At 39.7% G+C, this 16,933-nt stretch overlaps 1 protein-coding gene and 1 long non-coding RNA gene across 4 annotated transcripts in view; one reads left to right on the top strand and one right to left on the bottom strand.

Moving 5' to 3' along the window:
* Positions 1-1,592, bottom strand: part of TOPBP1 (DNA topoisomerase II binding protein 1) — a 54,319-nt gene extending 52,727 nt beyond the window's left edge. The window contains exons 1-2 of one of the 2 annotated variants that reach the window (XM_032488218.1): positions 1,443-1,592; positions 719-809 (exon numbers count right to left, since the gene is read on the bottom strand). In XM_032488218.1, coding sequence (XP_032344109.1) covers positions 719-802 — 84 coding nt within the window. In that variant the 5' untranslated portion in view covers positions 803-809; positions 1,443-1,592. The remainder of the gene's footprint in view (positions 1-718; positions 810-1,442) is intronic. The other variant, XM_032488217.1, reaches the window with a different exon arrangement.
* Positions 1,593-1,681: 89 nt separating this feature from the next.
* On the top strand, positions 1,682-5,985 carry LOC106729005. 2 transcript variants are annotated; one of them, XR_001365274.2, is made up of 3 exons: positions 1,682-2,439; positions 2,643-2,841; positions 5,003-5,985. It is a non-coding gene; the product is annotated as an uncharacterized LOC106729005 (long non-coding RNA). The 2 variants fall into 2 exon arrangements; XR_001365275.2 differs by having other exon boundaries at positions 1,691-2,439; positions 2,643-2,699.
* Positions 5,986-16,933: the final 10,948 nt, after the last annotated feature.

The raw sequence follows: 16,933 nt of genomic DNA, 5'->3' as shown, positions 1-16,933 counted from the left end.
CACTTAGCACTTTTAACATACTATACAGTTTACTCATTTACATGTCTGATTAATGCCTATTTCCTCCTGCTAGAACTTAGAATGTAAGTTCTAAGAAAGTATAGATCTTTGCCTGCTCTTATCACTGATGTATCCCAAGTACTAGAACACCGCTTATCAGACGATTATTTACTGAAGGAGTGAACCTTCAAAGAAAAACCTGCTACAACAGTGTTTCTTAAAGTTTAATGTGCAAAGGATCTTGTTAAAAAGCAGATTCTAATTGGTAATTCTGAGCTGGGACCCAACTTTCAGGCCATGGTGATGCTGCTGGGGTCTGTGAGTAGCAAGGCTCTACGCTACCCCTATATTCTCCCATAATACACTGTACATAATGAAACTTTAAACAATTAACAAAAGTAATGAAGGGTAACAAATACAGGACCAACTCAAATTTTTCAACACACAAAGGTCTATGGGTAATAGACAAAACAACTTAATTTCCAAGAACAGCTGGTCCACCACTTTCAATAGAAATGTTATTAAGATTGCAAGCCTCTGCCAATACATAATATGTCAATTTAAAAATGTGTAACAATGATATCTCTCCTAATGTAGACTACAGTAAAACTATTAAGAAAATTAAATAACTGCGTAAGACATATAAGGCCAAATAAATCAAGAGCACCAAAACAAGAAAATTCACAGCATCAAACAAGACGTTTTCAAGAATTCTTACCTCAAGAGCTTTAAAAAAACATTCGGAATTGTCTGACGACTTTAAAAACTTCACAAAAAACGGTTCTTTGTCATTTTTGGACATTTTTGAACTGGCAAAATAAAGGAACCATTAATAAGAGCAAAAACGCATTACATATGAAGTTAAATGTTTAAAGCAACTATTTTTCTGCACAGGTAAGAACGCTTATGAACAAACATTCTGGTCTTGCCCGTGAATTCGTCCATTACAGTTTGTAAACACCAGAAGGTGGGCAAAGTCAAGGAAAATGATGACAACACCAATCTTTGCAAATCAGAGGACGAAATTAAGGTCGCTAAATTGAATACATCGAGGGCCTATGCTCTGAGGCTCTAAGTCCCCTAGGCCTATGGACATTCAATTGCACTTAGCTCAAGGATGCTCAGAACGAAAAGGTCCCTGTGGGTATCCGTGGACCCCGCTTATTCAGCTCTCAGTAAACAGACTTTAAATATAAACAGGAAAATCAGCGAGCAAAGTCATGCCTCCTAAAAGGCCGGACGCTCTTGCTCCCCTGGTCCCAGGCAAAGGCCCGGCTCTCCATCCACCCGCAGCCACGTCCTCTCTCACGTCTAAGTCCCACCCGCTGGTCCGGGAGCCGTTTACAGGGTTGAGAAACCTCGGCCCCGAAGGCCAGAGGCGGCGTCGCGACTCCATGGCGGGGTGGGGCTGGAGCTGCGTCCTCTCTACGAGCCTCACTCACCTCGGTGGAGCCTGGGAGTCTCCCGGCTGTGAGTCGGGGGGCGCGCGGCCCGCGGGACGGCGGCTGGGGTCGGGCGCCAGCCCGGCGCACACCCGCCGCACCCGGCGGCGCCCCCGGCCCCGAAGTAGGCTCAGACCCGGAAATTGCCGAACCCCGAACCGACTTTCGCGCCAACCGCGCGGACGTGCCCGCCTCTTCCGGCGGAAGTGACGCCGTGGTAGCTGCGGGAGAGGGCGGAGTTGTCCACTTGCTGTGGAGCGGTGCCCGCGGGGATGGAGTGGTGCAGCCGGCCGTGGCGTCCCGGGAAGGCTAGGGCTAGAGCCTCTGGGTTTATGGCTTGTAAGGGCGGACCTGGGCTCTGTTGGGAGTTCGACAAGCGCCCATGGCTAGAAGAGGCCCTAACACATCCAAAAAATAAAGTCAGGGAAAAGAGAGATTCCTCAATAAATATTTTACAACGAGAAACTATATTATCATTCGAAACAGCTCTGTGAGGCAAATGGTGGTATCTCCATTTTACAGATGTAAAAACTGACGCTTAGAGAAATTAAACGATGTGTTTAAGGTCTCAGTGAGTGTTAGTATTAAGACAGCATCCAAGTCTTTTTGACTCCAAGGGCTGGCGGACTGGATTCTTTTTCCTCCAATAAAGAACGAACGTGCTCACCTGCTCACCAGCTACCACAGCCAAGAGATCTAAGGAGAAGAAAGATGTCAGGGTGACGCGAAAGAGTTCTTTCCCAAGGTCTTCAGTGGTTCCCCTGCCCCAAACCTTTTCAGTGAGCATCCCATTTTCCTGCTGTGTAACACCACGAGTGTTGGGCATATTCTAGGATGGAACCTAATGTTCAAATAACAAAAATCAGGGAGAGGAAGTAAAGAAGAACTACAGAATCTTGGCTTGTTGACGGCCAATGACGAACTGCTGCGTTCACATTTCTCCTCATTTTATTCTTGACTACTGAGGTTAAGAAGATTATGACTCTGCTTGAGTAATGTAAGTTTATTTTTTTATTTTTTTTTATTGAAGTATAGTCAGAAACAATGTGTCAATTTCTGGTGTACAACATAATGTCTCAGTCGTACATATATATACATATATCCATTTTCATATTCTTTTTCATTAAAGGTTAAGTAATGTGAGAGTTTAATCCTCTGTGCCTTGATTGTTTTTCTTTTTCTTTTTCTTTTTCTTTTTAGAGTCTCAATATGGCAAAGAACAGCTTGGATCTAAGTGTGTAAACACACCCACGGAAGGTGAGTCAGAATCAGTGACACTGTGGCTTAAAGGTAAAGGCCTCTTGTCGGGGAGAGGGTGAGGAAAACCTTACACATAAACGAAAGTTACTAGAGATGTGAAACAAAAAGAAGATCCTGCCACCAAGTTCATTGTGAGGAGGTAAGTCTGTGGTGAGCTGTGTAATAATAATTACTAATTCTTGGGTCCTTCACAGTCGATAGAGGACTCCTGCTTGCACGTTCCTGCTCACTCTGCTCAGCAGTCTTCTAGCATGTGGCATCGTTGTCTGTGCCACATAGATGGGAAAGTGAGGCTCAGGGACTGTGTAACTTGCCCAGGGCCACACAGCCAGGAAGTGGCGGCACCTGGGCTTGAGCAGAGGTCGCATGACTGGAAACCCAGTGCCCCTGCTGAGCCCCCAGGGTGCTCCCCGGCACGTGCTGCCACCCGTCTCTGCACGGAGGTCAGCACGGCAGGCAGGAGCCTGCCCCTGACTTGCCTGGTGCCATGTGGAAGCCTCACGGGAGGAGGAGAGTCGTAGGTGCTGCTAAAGAAGAGGAGGGAAATGATATCAACCCTTTAGCTTTTAGTGACTGGCTTTAAAAAGCAGGGAGTCGACCTCATCTGTAAAATAGGAGACCAGATGAGAGGGTCTCCCGTTTGTGTCTCTACATGGGCAGAGACGGTCTGTGTCTGTCTCCGAGGTACCTAGTCTGGGGCATTAGCTGGAGCACTGGTTCTCTACCTGCTGTGGTGCAGGGACCAGGAGCATCAGCGTCACCTGAGAACTTGTAGAAATGAACATTCTTGAGCTCAACCCCACATCTACTGAGTCCATTGATCTGAGTTTAACAAGCCCCTCAGACTGGCTCTGATGCATGTTACTTTGCCTGAATAGCAGTTCCTTAGTAAAGGATGAAAGTCGTTATATGGGTTTTGGTCCATGAAGATTTTGTTGAAAATGGGGAATCGTTGTGATGTGCCCTCAGGAAGCTGCCTCCGAAGTTGGGGTCTGGGGATTAACTTTCCCCTCCCCTCCCTGGCATTCAGGGCCACCCCTCTGTTTCTTTGACACTTCTGTCACCTAGGGCCAGACACTCCAGACCCTGCTTGGAGTAAGTTTAAAGGGAACTTTATCTGTTTGTAGAATAAGAAAATACATGAAACAAATATGACAAAATAGTTACTTTTAAAATACGAATGGTAGGAATATGAGTAGTTCTTGTTATATTTTGCTACATAGATAAGATTTCTGAAAACCAAAAAATAAGCTAAAAATAGGTTTTTTTCCAGGGATTGAGTTTTACATTTGTTTCCTGTGCTGTATGCAAAGAAATGTGTAAAAATAAGGGGATATATAATTTTTGAAATGAGATTAGTAATGATCTTTATTGCTACAGAAATAGTCTTTGTAGTGGCAAAATATTTAATGAAACTGTTGTCTTCAGTACCTGGAAGGTAGGAGGGTAATGGGAAAGGAGACCTCAGTAGGCCTACTGGGTCTGCTGAAATGTAGGGAAGAGCAGGTAAAATAGAATGTCAGCAACATGTGTTGGTTGCTTTGGCTACTCAGAAGAATTGGCTTGCTTGCACACAAAAAATTAAAGGGAATTAAAAAATTCAAACCTGTGGGGTTTTGCAAGATTAGAAAAGCTGACTACATCAAGGCCCCCAAAACAAGAGATAAACCTTTGCACAGCAAACGTCCATTACAACCCATCCATGTGGAAATGATCTTGTAAAGAGTTTGGTCCTCCCATCCAAGCTGGGTAGGCACTATCAATTGAGAGAGAGTCTTGAAAATGAGTCCAGGAGAGAACTGTGGGTGTGGCTACTACTGTAGGGGAACAGCTCTGCCGTGGCTTCCTGACGACCCTGCACACACCCATATAGGCAAAGGTTGGAGTTGCAGCACATCTGAGCCCCAGCCAAACACCCTGTGATTCTGCTGGAATATGAGAGGATGGAGGCCACCTCCCAACCGTCTTCCTGGCTCCTCTAGGAGGCTGTCATCAGATAGTTTTCATCACCTCCCAGATTCTGCTGAGGTGTGGGGCTTCCTGCACCACTCCCCCCAGAATAGAGCTGCAGAGTATAAAAGCACTTAGCTGCCATCTAGATTTGGCTCCCCAGCCATGGGATTTCCCACAACTCAAGTTATAGTCACCAGCCCCTTTTCTTTGGTGTCATCCTTTTTGGTGTGTGGGAGATGGTACTTTTGGCTTCTCTTTTTTTTTTTTTTTTTTTTTTTTTTTTGCTATCTATGGAAGTAACAAGTGATCTAAATCTAAAAGTGTCTCATGTATCTTCTCACCATCAGGCCTTGGCCTTGTCTTGTATGTGTGAAGTAGAAGACCACCACATGAAACTGACTGGGAGCAAAAAGATCTGAAGGTGACTAAGGTTGTGAGATCATTGTTTTGTAAAGAAAACCAGAAATCTGGAGTGTTCGAACTTTGATACAGTCTTCAAGCTTGCATAGTAGGAAGTGGGTGAAAAGTCATACAGCCCCCGAGGAGCACAGACTCCTCAGTAGCCCATCCAGACCTGGCTAGAGAAGGGAGTGGAAAAGTAGGCCCTCCCAGAGGGGGCTGCCAGGACCTTGGAGAGCAATGAGCGAAGGAAACTACTTTCAGAGAGCAGAGGAACCACCCCGCCTGATTAATTCACATGCCTGCCCAGTAGGACTTCAAAGCTGATACTGACCAGGAGTAGCTCCCGGTCTCCACCCCTCCCCTTTATGAAATGGAGTTTTATTGTTGTTATTCTGTCCCTCCTCCACCACTGTATGTTACGTATGCAATTGTATGGGGGTGAGGGGTGGGCAGCTGCTGGTCTTTTTAGTCCATATGTCACTGGACCATGTGGTGGATTCTGGCAGAGACCATGGAGCAGACCCTTAGTATCCCATACGTATCCATCAACCTCACCCCTCACAGGCACACTGGGAAACTTCCAACTGCCAGAACCTGTGTTTTTTTTTTTTTTTGCATGCAGGCATTCTCTGACACCAGGAGTCTGCTTTGCCACCTGCACAGAAGGCAGGGAGGCAGGGGATTTATGGCCCATGGGAAAAACTCTCAATGACTGGCAGGAGTTGGTGTATGAAGGCTCTTGTTTGCCAGCCCCTTGGTTGGGATATTCTACCCTGGCTCCCAGAGTTTCCCCAGTGGAATTAAGCCCCAGGCTCCACAGTGGTAACTGACTTGTCCATACATCCTTTGGATGCCTTCTTATCTCTGTCTTACTTCCCATTCTCTAACCTGTGTTTCTATACTTACCAAATAAAACATTTGAAAAGTCTTGTCTAAAAGTGTGTTTTCTGGAGGAACTGAAACTAAGATAAAAGACCCAAGACATGTGCCTCTCCCTCATAGTATATGTTGTTGCTGGGGAAAAAAAAATTGCCCAGCTAGGGATTCCGGTTCCTATCCTGTTTGCATCTAGGTGGGGTCAAGTGACTGAGCTATACCCAATATAATAAAAGTAGAAGTGATGTTTATCACTTCCAAGCTTGGTCCACGCAAACCTCTTACACTGCCTCCCACACTTCTATTTCTAGATGTCAACGTGTATGTTGGCAGTCTCGGAAACCACACGTTGAAAATGACGGAGCAAAAATCACAGCCTGGAGTGTGCTGTGGTCCCGAAGACGGTCCCTCCTTGGTGCGGACTGGGGAGCATCCGGGGTCTGGGAAGGTCAGCCAGCCCCCCAACCCCACAGGTCTGATGTCTCCACTTCCACCCACAGGCCTTACCGCTCTGTTTACAGTGACCTGCCCCAGGCCCCTCCCCTAGAGGGCATGGGGTTTCAGAGGTCCACCCTCTGGGTCAGTAGTTATTTGATTTGATTTTTTTTTCTTTTTTTTTTTTTTCCTCTTTAAACTTATAATCTGGCTTTCCCCCCCCACTTCAATTCCTGTGATTTTTTTAACATTTCTTATTGATTTATAATCATTTTACAATGTTGTGTCAAATTCCAGTGTTCAGCACAATTTTTCAGTTATTCATGGACATATACACACTCATTGTCACCTTTTTTTCTCTGTGAGTTATCATAACATTTTGTGTATATTTCCCTGTGCTATACAGTGTAGTCTATTCTACAATTTTGAAATCCCAGTCTATCCCTTCCCACCCTCCAGCCCCCTCATAACCACAAGTCTGTATTCTCTGTCTGTGAGTCTATTTCTGTCCTTTATTTACGCTTTGTTTTTGTTTGTTTGTTTTTGTTTTTGTTTTTTAGATTCCACATTTGAGCGATCTCATATGGTATTTTTCTTTCTCTTTCTGGCTTACTTCACTTAGAATGACATTCTCCAGGGACATCCATGTTGCTGCAAATGGCGTTGTATTGTCTTTTTTATGACTGAATAGTATTCCATTGTATAAATATACCACATCTTCTTTATCCAGTCACCAGTTGATGGACATTTAGGCTGTTTCCATGTTTTGGCTATTGTAAATAGTGCTGCTATGAACATTGGGGTGCAGGTGTCATCCTGAAGTAATTTCCTTCTGGATACAAGCCCAGGAGTAGGATTCCTGGGTCATATGGTAAGTTTATTCCTAGTCTTTTGAGGAATCTCCACACTGTTTTCCATAGTGGCTGCACCAAACTGCATTCCCACCAGCAGTGTAGGAGGGTTCCCCTTTCTCCACAGCCTTTCCAGCATTTGTCATTTGTGGATTTTTGAATGACGGCCATTCTGACTGGTGTGAGGTGATACCTCACTGTAGTTTTGATTTGCATTTCTCTGATAATTAGTGATATTGAGCATTTTTTCATGTGCTTTTTGATCATTTGTATGTCTTCCTTGGAGAATTGCTTGTTTAGGTCTTCTGCCCATTTTTGGATTGGGTTGTTTATTTTTTTCTTATTGAGTCGTATGAGCTGCTTATATATTCTGGAGATCAAGCCTTTGTTGGTTTCACTTGCAAAAATTTTCTCCCATTCCATAGGTTTTCTTCTTGTTTTATTTCTGGTTTCCTTTGCTGTGCAGAAGCTTGTAAGTTTCATTAGGTCCCATTTGTTTATTCTTGCTTTTATTTCTTCTAGGAGAAAATTTTTGAGATGTATGTCAGATAATGTTTTGCCTATGTTTTCCTCTAGGAGGTTTATTGTATCTTGTCTTATGTTTAAGTCTTTAATCCATTTTGAGTTGATTTTTGTATATGGTGTAAGGGAGTGTTCTAGCTTCATTGTTTTACATGCTGCTGTCCAGTTTTCCCAACACCATTTGCTGAAGAGACTGTCTTTATTCCAATGTATATTCTTGCCTCCTTTGTCAAAGATGAGTTGATCAGAAGTTTGTGGATTCATTTCTGGGCTCTCTATTCTGTTCCGTTGGTCTATATGTCTGTTTTGGTACCAATACCATGCTGTCTTGATGACTGTAGCTCTATAGTATTGTCTGAAGTCTGGGAGAGTTATTCCTCCAGCCTCTTTCTTTCTCTTCAGTAATGCTTTGGCAATTCTAGGTCTTTGATGGTTCCATATGAATTTTATTATGATTTTTTCTAGTTCTGTGAAATATGTCCTGGGCAATTCCTGTGATTTATGACAATAAAGTTTGCCATTATTTAAAAAAAATTCTCTCAGCCTGGATGTCTGAATAACTGACCAGAGCTATGAAGGTGAACTCCCCACCACTGCCTCTCCAGCAAATCACCACCACTGCTGTCGACTGGGCATTATATTTGCAAGAAGCCAACCTCTGTTAGGTTAAACTGTTGAGATTAGGGGTTTTGTGACAGCAACCAGTAGCAACCTAGTCAATTCTGAAGTCAACAGGGTTTAAACAAATGTGTTGCCACTTCAGAAGGTAGTCTTGGTTATCACAGAGGCCCTTGGAAAAAGGAGAGAGTGAAATTGCTCCAGAGGCCACAGGGGGGAGGGCTGCCTAGCTTGAATGCTGGTTCTAATGTGTACTGCCTGTCTGACCTCAGGCAAGTTCCTCAACCTCTCTGTGCCTCATTTTCTTCCTGTATGAAATGGAGATGACGAGAGCATCTCCCTCTTAGGATTACTATAAATTAATATTTGGAAAGCACTTAGCTCAGTGCCTGGCACATCATTAATGATAAATTTACAAATTCCTGATTTTCCAAAATTCATCATGAAGTCTTTGAATTGTCTCCTACGGTAAAATCTTCTAAATTGCTCTGCTATTTATTGTGAGAGATTGTGCCCAAGCAACAGAGATGGCTCTAGCATGTGGGTGCCCTCCCTTTGCAGTATGACTCTGCCCTGGTACATAGGAAGTTTCCAGACTTTGCTCCGCAGAGGTCAGAAGGCACCTTGGCCTGTTGGATTTAGGCTGTTAGCTTTAGGTAGATCATCAACCTTAGGAGCAATGTTCACCTCTTGATCCTATTTGACTTTTGTCCACAGGCTTACAGAGATGATTGCTCAATCCACTTTTGAGACAATTCTTTATTTGCATTTATTCATCTATTTGATAATTTTTTGAGCCTTATATTATACCAGGCACTATTTTCCAACCTAGGATTAGCATGTTGAACAAGAAAAATGCGGTCTCTGCTCTCACAGATACCTATTTCCTTTCATAGGTATGAATAAATGAAGAATTAGAGCAATTATAAGTGAGCCTAATAACTTGTGAAATTCATTCATTCAGTAACAATATGCTACAGTCTTGAAAAATAAAGATTAACAATGAGAAGCTAACATAGTCCTCACTTGTGCTTCTGTGACGGTGTGAAGTAGCTTGTGTAGGAACTGTGCTCGTATTGAATACATCTAGATGTCAATAAAGCACCGGAAAACATCTACTTAAGAGCATTAGAGATTAGAGGTGCCAGATTTCTGGAAAAGGGAGGGGGTGACCCAGAGAGGTGAGATAGCATTCCGCAACCACATTTCCCTGGGGGAATTTGCCACTTCTGGGCACAGGGCAAGAGATATCTGGCTTTGCCTGAGCAAAAGGCCACTACTAGCAGAGCTTTGGCAATGTCAGGGCTGGAAAAACAGAATTGGAGGCCAGATCCCAATGAGAAGGGAGGTGCAGAGAGCTAAGCCTGACAAAAGACCAGTTTTCCCCTTAAGATATTTGGCACAATTTGAAGCTTCATGGAATGGGAGGCAAAAATTAATTCCACACCTTAGAGAGGTCCCAGAGACTATGCTGGGTGTGTTCGTCTCCTGTTGCTTCTGTAAAAAGCACCACAAATTTAGTGGCTTAAAGCAAATTTATTATCTTACAGTTCTGTAGCCTGTAGGTCTGAAGTTTGAAATGGATCTCATTGGGCTGAACTCAAGGTGTCAGCAGGGTTGTGCACTCCTTTCTGAAGTCTCCACAGAAGAATCCATTTTCTTGCCTTTCCCTGCTTTAGAGCTGCTCACATTTCTTAGCTCGTGGCCCTACCCCCTTTCATCTTCAAAGCCAGCAAGTGTAGTCTTTCTTACATTGCCTCACTCAGACACACTTCTCCTTCCCTCTTCCACATTAAAAGACCCTTGTGATTACACTGACCCACCCATATAATTTAGGACCATCTCTTTATCCCCAAACTACCTGATTAACAACTTTAATTCCATCTGCAACCTTAATCCTCCCCTGCCATGTAACGTAACATATTCACTGTTCATGGGATTAAGACATGGGCATCTTTGGGGGAAGGGCCATTTTTTTGCCCACCACCCCAGGCTTTCAGTGAGAGAATATAGGAACCTGTCAAAACTGCAAATTAGTCTTGATTCAGCCAAATCTAGATTGGATGAAAGTGACTAGTCCCCATTGTATCTTCTTAGGAGAATAGAAGAGTGAACACACTCTGGAAATGATGGTATGTCATCTGGAGCCTCTACGAAATACCATATACAATATCCAGTTGTTTAAGCAAAAATTAAAAGGCGTGCCAGGAGAACTATATGTCCAAAAAACTAATAGAAAAGCACACAATATGAATACATCTGCAAATAATCCAGATGCTGCACTAGCAGACAGACAAGGACCTTTAAAAACTATGATTATTAGGCCAAGAGAATAGAGTAAAATGTGGTAAAAATAGAGAAAAAGATGGTCAAAATAGTGTAAAAGGTGGAGAATTTCACTGGAGAACTGAAATCTATGAAGAAGAAATGAAATGGAAATTTTAGCAGTGAAAAAGGCAGTAATTCCACTACAGATGCAAGAAAAAGTGTCTCTGTACTTTGTCTGATTGTGGCAGCCAAGATTGAATGGGGGAATACAGGAATTATGAAACCATGGAAAGAGAATTTTTGCAACTCAGAAATAACATTGTAAATAGCAAAGGAGTCTGTTTTACTCCAAAAAAATTTTTACATGAAAAAGGCAATAATTAATGTTAATTTCTCATTAAATGGATTTAGCAATACAATAGATGCAGAGAAAAGGGGATTAGTAAAGCATAGAACAGGTTAATATAAAATACCCAAACTAGAGCAGAGGGAAAAGATGGAAATACAGAAAAAAAAAAAAAAGCATAATACATCTGTGTATGTTTAAAAGATTCCCACACATACAATTAAAATCACAGAAGTAGAGTCAACAGAGAATAGGCAGAAGGAATATTTAAACAAACAAGTGGCAGAGAATTTTCCAAAAATGATGAAAAACATCCCACACATTCACAGTTAGGGTAAAATCACACTTAGTCATACCATGGTCAAACCAAAGAACATAAGGAAGATAAAAGGAATGTTTTAAAAGCAGCCAGAGGAGAAAAACAGGTTACTATCAAAGGAGCAAAGGAGCAACTGACTTCAGTTGACTTCTCAACAGAAACTATGGACGGAAGAACACAATACAGTGTCACTATTAAAGTCATGGAAGAAAGTAACAGGGTAGAATATTATACTCAATGGGAAAAAAGAAAACCCCTATGCAACTATTAGTTAAAAACCCTTAAGACCCTGAGAAAAGTCTTTGCCAGAAAATTTGCACTTAGGGAAAGAAATTCTTAAGATAGAATAAAAATGATCCCAGATAGAAACATAGAAATTGAGGAAGGAGTTGGGGGGAGGGTGTAGCTCAGGGATAGAGTGCATGCTTAGCATACACTAGGTCCTGGGTTCAGTCCTGCTAACTGAAAACTGGCACTTGCCATCTGCCTCTACAAGGATTGGATCATGTTGGCACTTGCCATCTAACCCTGCTTGGATTAAATCACAAGCCGCTGTAGCTGCCGACCTCCAACACTCCCTGAAAGGAATTCAGGAATGACACACTCTGTGCTCTGGGAAAATTGACTGAACAGGCCTTAAATAATTAGATATTATCAGGAGAAGATTTCATAAGCCCAAATTCTTGCATCTCTTCATACCTAGAAAAGCACTAAAATCATTAACAGTGCCTTCTGCTCCCTGTGACTTGCAGCAGCCTCTGCCGAAACATGTACTTGACTGCACGTACCTACCCTTCACTGAAATCGGATATAGTACTGAGTTTCCCCATGCCTCTTTGGAACAGTTCCTCATAGCTATCTGAGTTGTTGTCTCCCGGGCTATGGTCCTCGATTTGCCCCGAATAAAACTTAACCCACAACTCTCACGTTGCGTGATTTTATTTCAGTTGACAATCCCCAGTATCACCACTAAAAATAAATTAAAAAAAAAAAACCTAATTACACCCCCAGAAAAAGAACAGAAAAAAGGAAAAAGAAACCAAAAGAAAACAAAAAGAAATTGAGGAAGGCGTGAAGAGCAATGAAGAGAGTAAATATGTGGTTAGATATAGACAGATACTGACTTAATAAACAATAATATTTTATGACATTCTAAACTATAAATGTAATTAAAAATGCATAACAATAACACGAGACAGAAGATAGTAAATGAACTTTTTATAAAGCCCCTACCACTAACAAAGAAGTTGTAGCAGTGATAACTTTCCTTACAATGTAAGTCAAGAGTGTGTGTGTTGTAATCTATTGCATACTCACTAAAAAAACAGAGAAAAATAACATGTAACTAACAAGTTAATAGAGAGAAAAGGAATAAACTAATTTTTAAAAAATGACTAATCTAAAAGAAGGCAGGAAAAGAGAGGAAAGGAAACATAAAACAGGTTAGCCAAATAGAAAAAAATAATAAGGTGGTAGATAACACCCAAATAATCAGTAATTACGTTCAATGTCAACAAACTATATATGCCAATTAAAAGTCTAGATTGTCAGATGGAACTTTTAAAATACATGTTGCTTATGAAAGACACACTTGAAATATAAGGGCACAGAAACACTGAGCACAAAAGGATGAAAAAACATGCATACAGTGGGGAGGGTATAGCTCAGGGTTAGAGCGCGTGCCTAGCATGCACAAGGTCCTAAGTTCAATGCCCAGTACCTCCACTGAAAATAAGTAAAAACCTAATTACCTCCCCCCAAATTAAAAACAATAAAAAATGCATACAACAATCAAAAGAAAGCTGGTGTAACTATATCCATGTTAGACAAGAATCTAAGGCACGAAACATCACTAGAGATAAAGAGGCATTTCATAATGATCATAATTATAAAGGGACTAACCTACAGGTAAGAGATCACAATCCCCAAAACTCAAATATGTGTGCACTCAAAAATATAATTTTAAAATATATAAAGCAAAAATTGACAGAATTAAAAGAAGAAATAGACAAATCCACAATCACAGTGGGGAACTTTAATACATCTTTCTCCAGTACTAATAGAAAAATTGGATAAAAATTCAAAGATAGAACTGAACAACACAATTTGCAATTTATATACACATATACATTTATGTAGGTACTTTATATATTATACATAAATATTACATATTTTATACATACACACAAATAGTACACTTTACCCAACAACCACAGAATACTCATTATTTTTAAATGCACACTAAACTACAAAAAGTAACTGTATGCTGGACCAGCAAACAATCTTCAACACATTTCAAAAGGCTGAAATTATTCAGAGCATGATACCTTAACATACTGGAACTAAGCTAGACATAAGTAATAAAAGATTAGCAGGAAGTTGCAAATGCAGGAGATCAAGTAGTACATTTCTAAATAAACTATAAGTCAAATAAGCTATCACAATGAAAATTAGAATATATTTTGAATTAGAACATATATTTAAATATTTTGGGGATAATCATAAAGATATATCAAGAAAAGGAGTGTTTTTAGGGAAATTTGTCACCTTTGATCCCTATATTAGAGTAGAAGAGAGGCTGAAGGTCAATGATCTTAACTCCCTTTTATAAAAACTAGGGGAAAAAAAAAACCAAAACCCAAAGAAAGTCAAGAGAGTAAAAATCAATGAAATAAGAAGTGAATCTGCAATTGAGAAAATCAACAAAGCCGAAATTTGGCCCTTGAAGATGAATAAAACAGATAAAACCCTGGCAATGCTAATCAAGAAAAAAAAGAAAACCTAAATTTCAGAATAGCAAGGATTCTCTATACATGAAAATGTATAGGAGCTTCCAGGTCTGTGAACACTTTCACGTGCTGAGGGTGGTGCGCTCCAGGTGTTCCTCAGGGGCAGACGGTCCTGTACGCAGGACCCTTCCAGACTTCACCAATGAACCTCTTCATCTGGCTTTTCATCTATATCCTTTATAATATCCTTTATAATAAACTAGTAAACATTAAAAATGAACAATATTATCTTTATATTGTGAACAACTTTACATCAATAAATTTGAAATTTAGATGAAATGGACAAATTCATTGAAAAACAAAATGTACCAATTCTGAAACTTGAAGAATCAGAAAATCTGAACACTCGTCTAGCTGTTAAAGAAATTTAATCTCGAATTGAAAACCTTTCCACTAATAAAACTCTAGACATGGGTGACTTTACTGGTGAAGACTTCCAAACATTTAATAAGAAAATAACACTACTTTTAGATGTCTTCCAAGGAATAAGAAAAGGGACAACATTTCCCACTTTGCATAACCTTAAAACCAAACTTACAGGGAAATTGAAATAGAGAAAAAATGAAGAATAAATTGTCTCATGAAAAAAGATGAGATAGATGCAAAAAATCACAAAGAAAATATTAGAATTTCACTGTCAGCAATATATTAAAAGCATTATACGTAACAACCAAGTGAGGTTTATTCCAGGAATGTTTTAGTGGTTTAACATTTAAAAATCAATAAGAGTAGTTCTCCACATTAACATAAAAAGGAGGCATAATCATATGATTATGTCAGTAAGTATAGGAAAAATACTTGATAAAAATTCAACACCCATTCATGATTTAAAAAAAAAAGGCAACCAGGAGGAAGAGAGCTTCATTAATCTAAACATCTAAATAATATTGAAAACAAAACAAAACAAAACACTAGCATTTTACCTAATGGTGAATTACTGAAAACTTTTCTCTGCTATCACCAATTCTATGCAGTGATGTACTGGAAGTTCTAGTCAGTGCAGTAAATCAAGAAAGAGAAATAAAATTATAAGAACTGGAAAAGAGCAAACAAAAAAACATTAATTCACACAAAAATAAGGATATACACAGAAAATCCAAAAGAAACTATTATAATTATATAATTTTTTATTGTGCAATTTCAATAGTTATTTGAGGACTCTTGGTTTAGAGTCAGTCTTCACAGCCATTTCAACTGCCTAGTTTAAACAAAAAGCAACGATCTAATTATGTCTATACATTTAATGATACGTCTTCAAACATCAAAGCACTAAATGCACTGGTGATTCATGTTATAATTTTTAAATGTTTTAAAACTATACAGATATTATACTATCTTATGATTAATAAGATAATTTAATAAGGTCACTGATTCGAGGTCAATATACAAAAACCAACTGTTTTTACACATACCAGCAAGAAACAAATGGAAAATGAGTTAAAATAATGATGCCATTATAATAGCACCAAAGAGCAGTTGGTATCTAGGAACAAATCTAGTAAGGATGTGCAAGACCTTTAAACTGAACACTATAATAAAATATTATCAAGAGAAGACCTAGTAAAGAAGAGCTAAATAATTGGAAGGATATACCATATTCATGCATTGCAAGGCATAAAATTGTCAAGATGTCAGGACCCTCCAAACTAATCAAAATTTTGAATAGTTCCACACTCCTAACTCACTGAAGACAGTGAGTTCCAGTCAAATCTCTGTAGGTATTTTTATTTTCCCCGAAACTGAGATGTCAATTTAAAAATGTACATGGAATTGCAGAAGCTAAAACAACCACCACAATAAGCAAACAAACCAAGTCCATCTTGAAGGACAAATGGGAGGACTTAACTATGAAATATGAAATATGAAGATATAAAGTTACAGAGATTAAAACAATGAGTTATAAGTGGAAGAATTGATATATAGATCAGTAGACCAGAATGAAGGGTCCAGAAACACATAGACAGTTACCTGATTTTTGATAACGTTTATACTAAAGTGCAGTAAGGAAAGAATTATCTTTCTAGTAAATGATGCTGGGTCAACTGGGCATATAAATGAGAGGGGAAAGCTGCTATCTCACACCATTCACAAATAGAGTTCCAAAAGAATTTAGGCCACGCTTCTCAGCCTTATCTTCTGTGACAATCATGCTAGCTCACCAAGTCATTCAGTTTATAGGTGTAGTTAGATAGTACAGATTAGAGGGTTTATAAACCATTTATTAAAATTCCAGGAGATCTAATGAGTAAATATTTGGGGCAAAAAAATGTCATGTTAAGAAAAGCCACCCCATTCACCTTGCTTGAACCCTGCAATTAAACCTTTCTCTGCTAAAAAAAAAAAAAAAAAAATCAATTCCAGATAGATTCCAGTGCTAAATGTGAGGGGTAAAACTATAAATCTCCTAAAACATAAGAGACTATTTTCATGAACTTGGTATAGGTAAAGATTTCTTAAACAGTTGACAAAAAAAGTGCTAAACATAAAGGAAAATGTTGAAATTGGACTCAGAAATATTTAAAATTTCTGTTTATTCAAAGACATCATCAAGAGTGAAAGACAAGCTACAAACGGAAGAAGGTATTTGAAGCACTTGTGTCCAATAAAGTTCTCATACCTAGAATTTAAAAAGAACTCCTACAATGCAAGAAAAAATTGCCAAATAATCCAATAAAAATAGGCATATCACATTGTGCTGTACACCAGAAATTGACACATTGTAATTGACTGTACTTCAGTTAAAAAAGAGGAAAAAAAATCATCATACCACAAAAGAAGATATCTGAATTGCCAATAAACATGTGAAAAAGTATTCAACTTTACCAGTCATCAGTCATCAAAACTGTAATGAG

This window comes from Camelus ferus, chromosome 1 (genome assembly GCF_009834535.1).
Source record: "Camelus ferus isolate YT-003-E chromosome 1, BCGSAC_Cfer_1.0, whole genome shotgun sequence".
Lineage (NCBI taxonomy): Eukaryota > Metazoa > Chordata > Mammalia > Artiodactyla > Camelidae > Camelus > Camelus ferus.
Note: the sequence above shows the minus strand (reverse complement) of the source record. Positions and strands in the feature narration are given on the sequence as shown.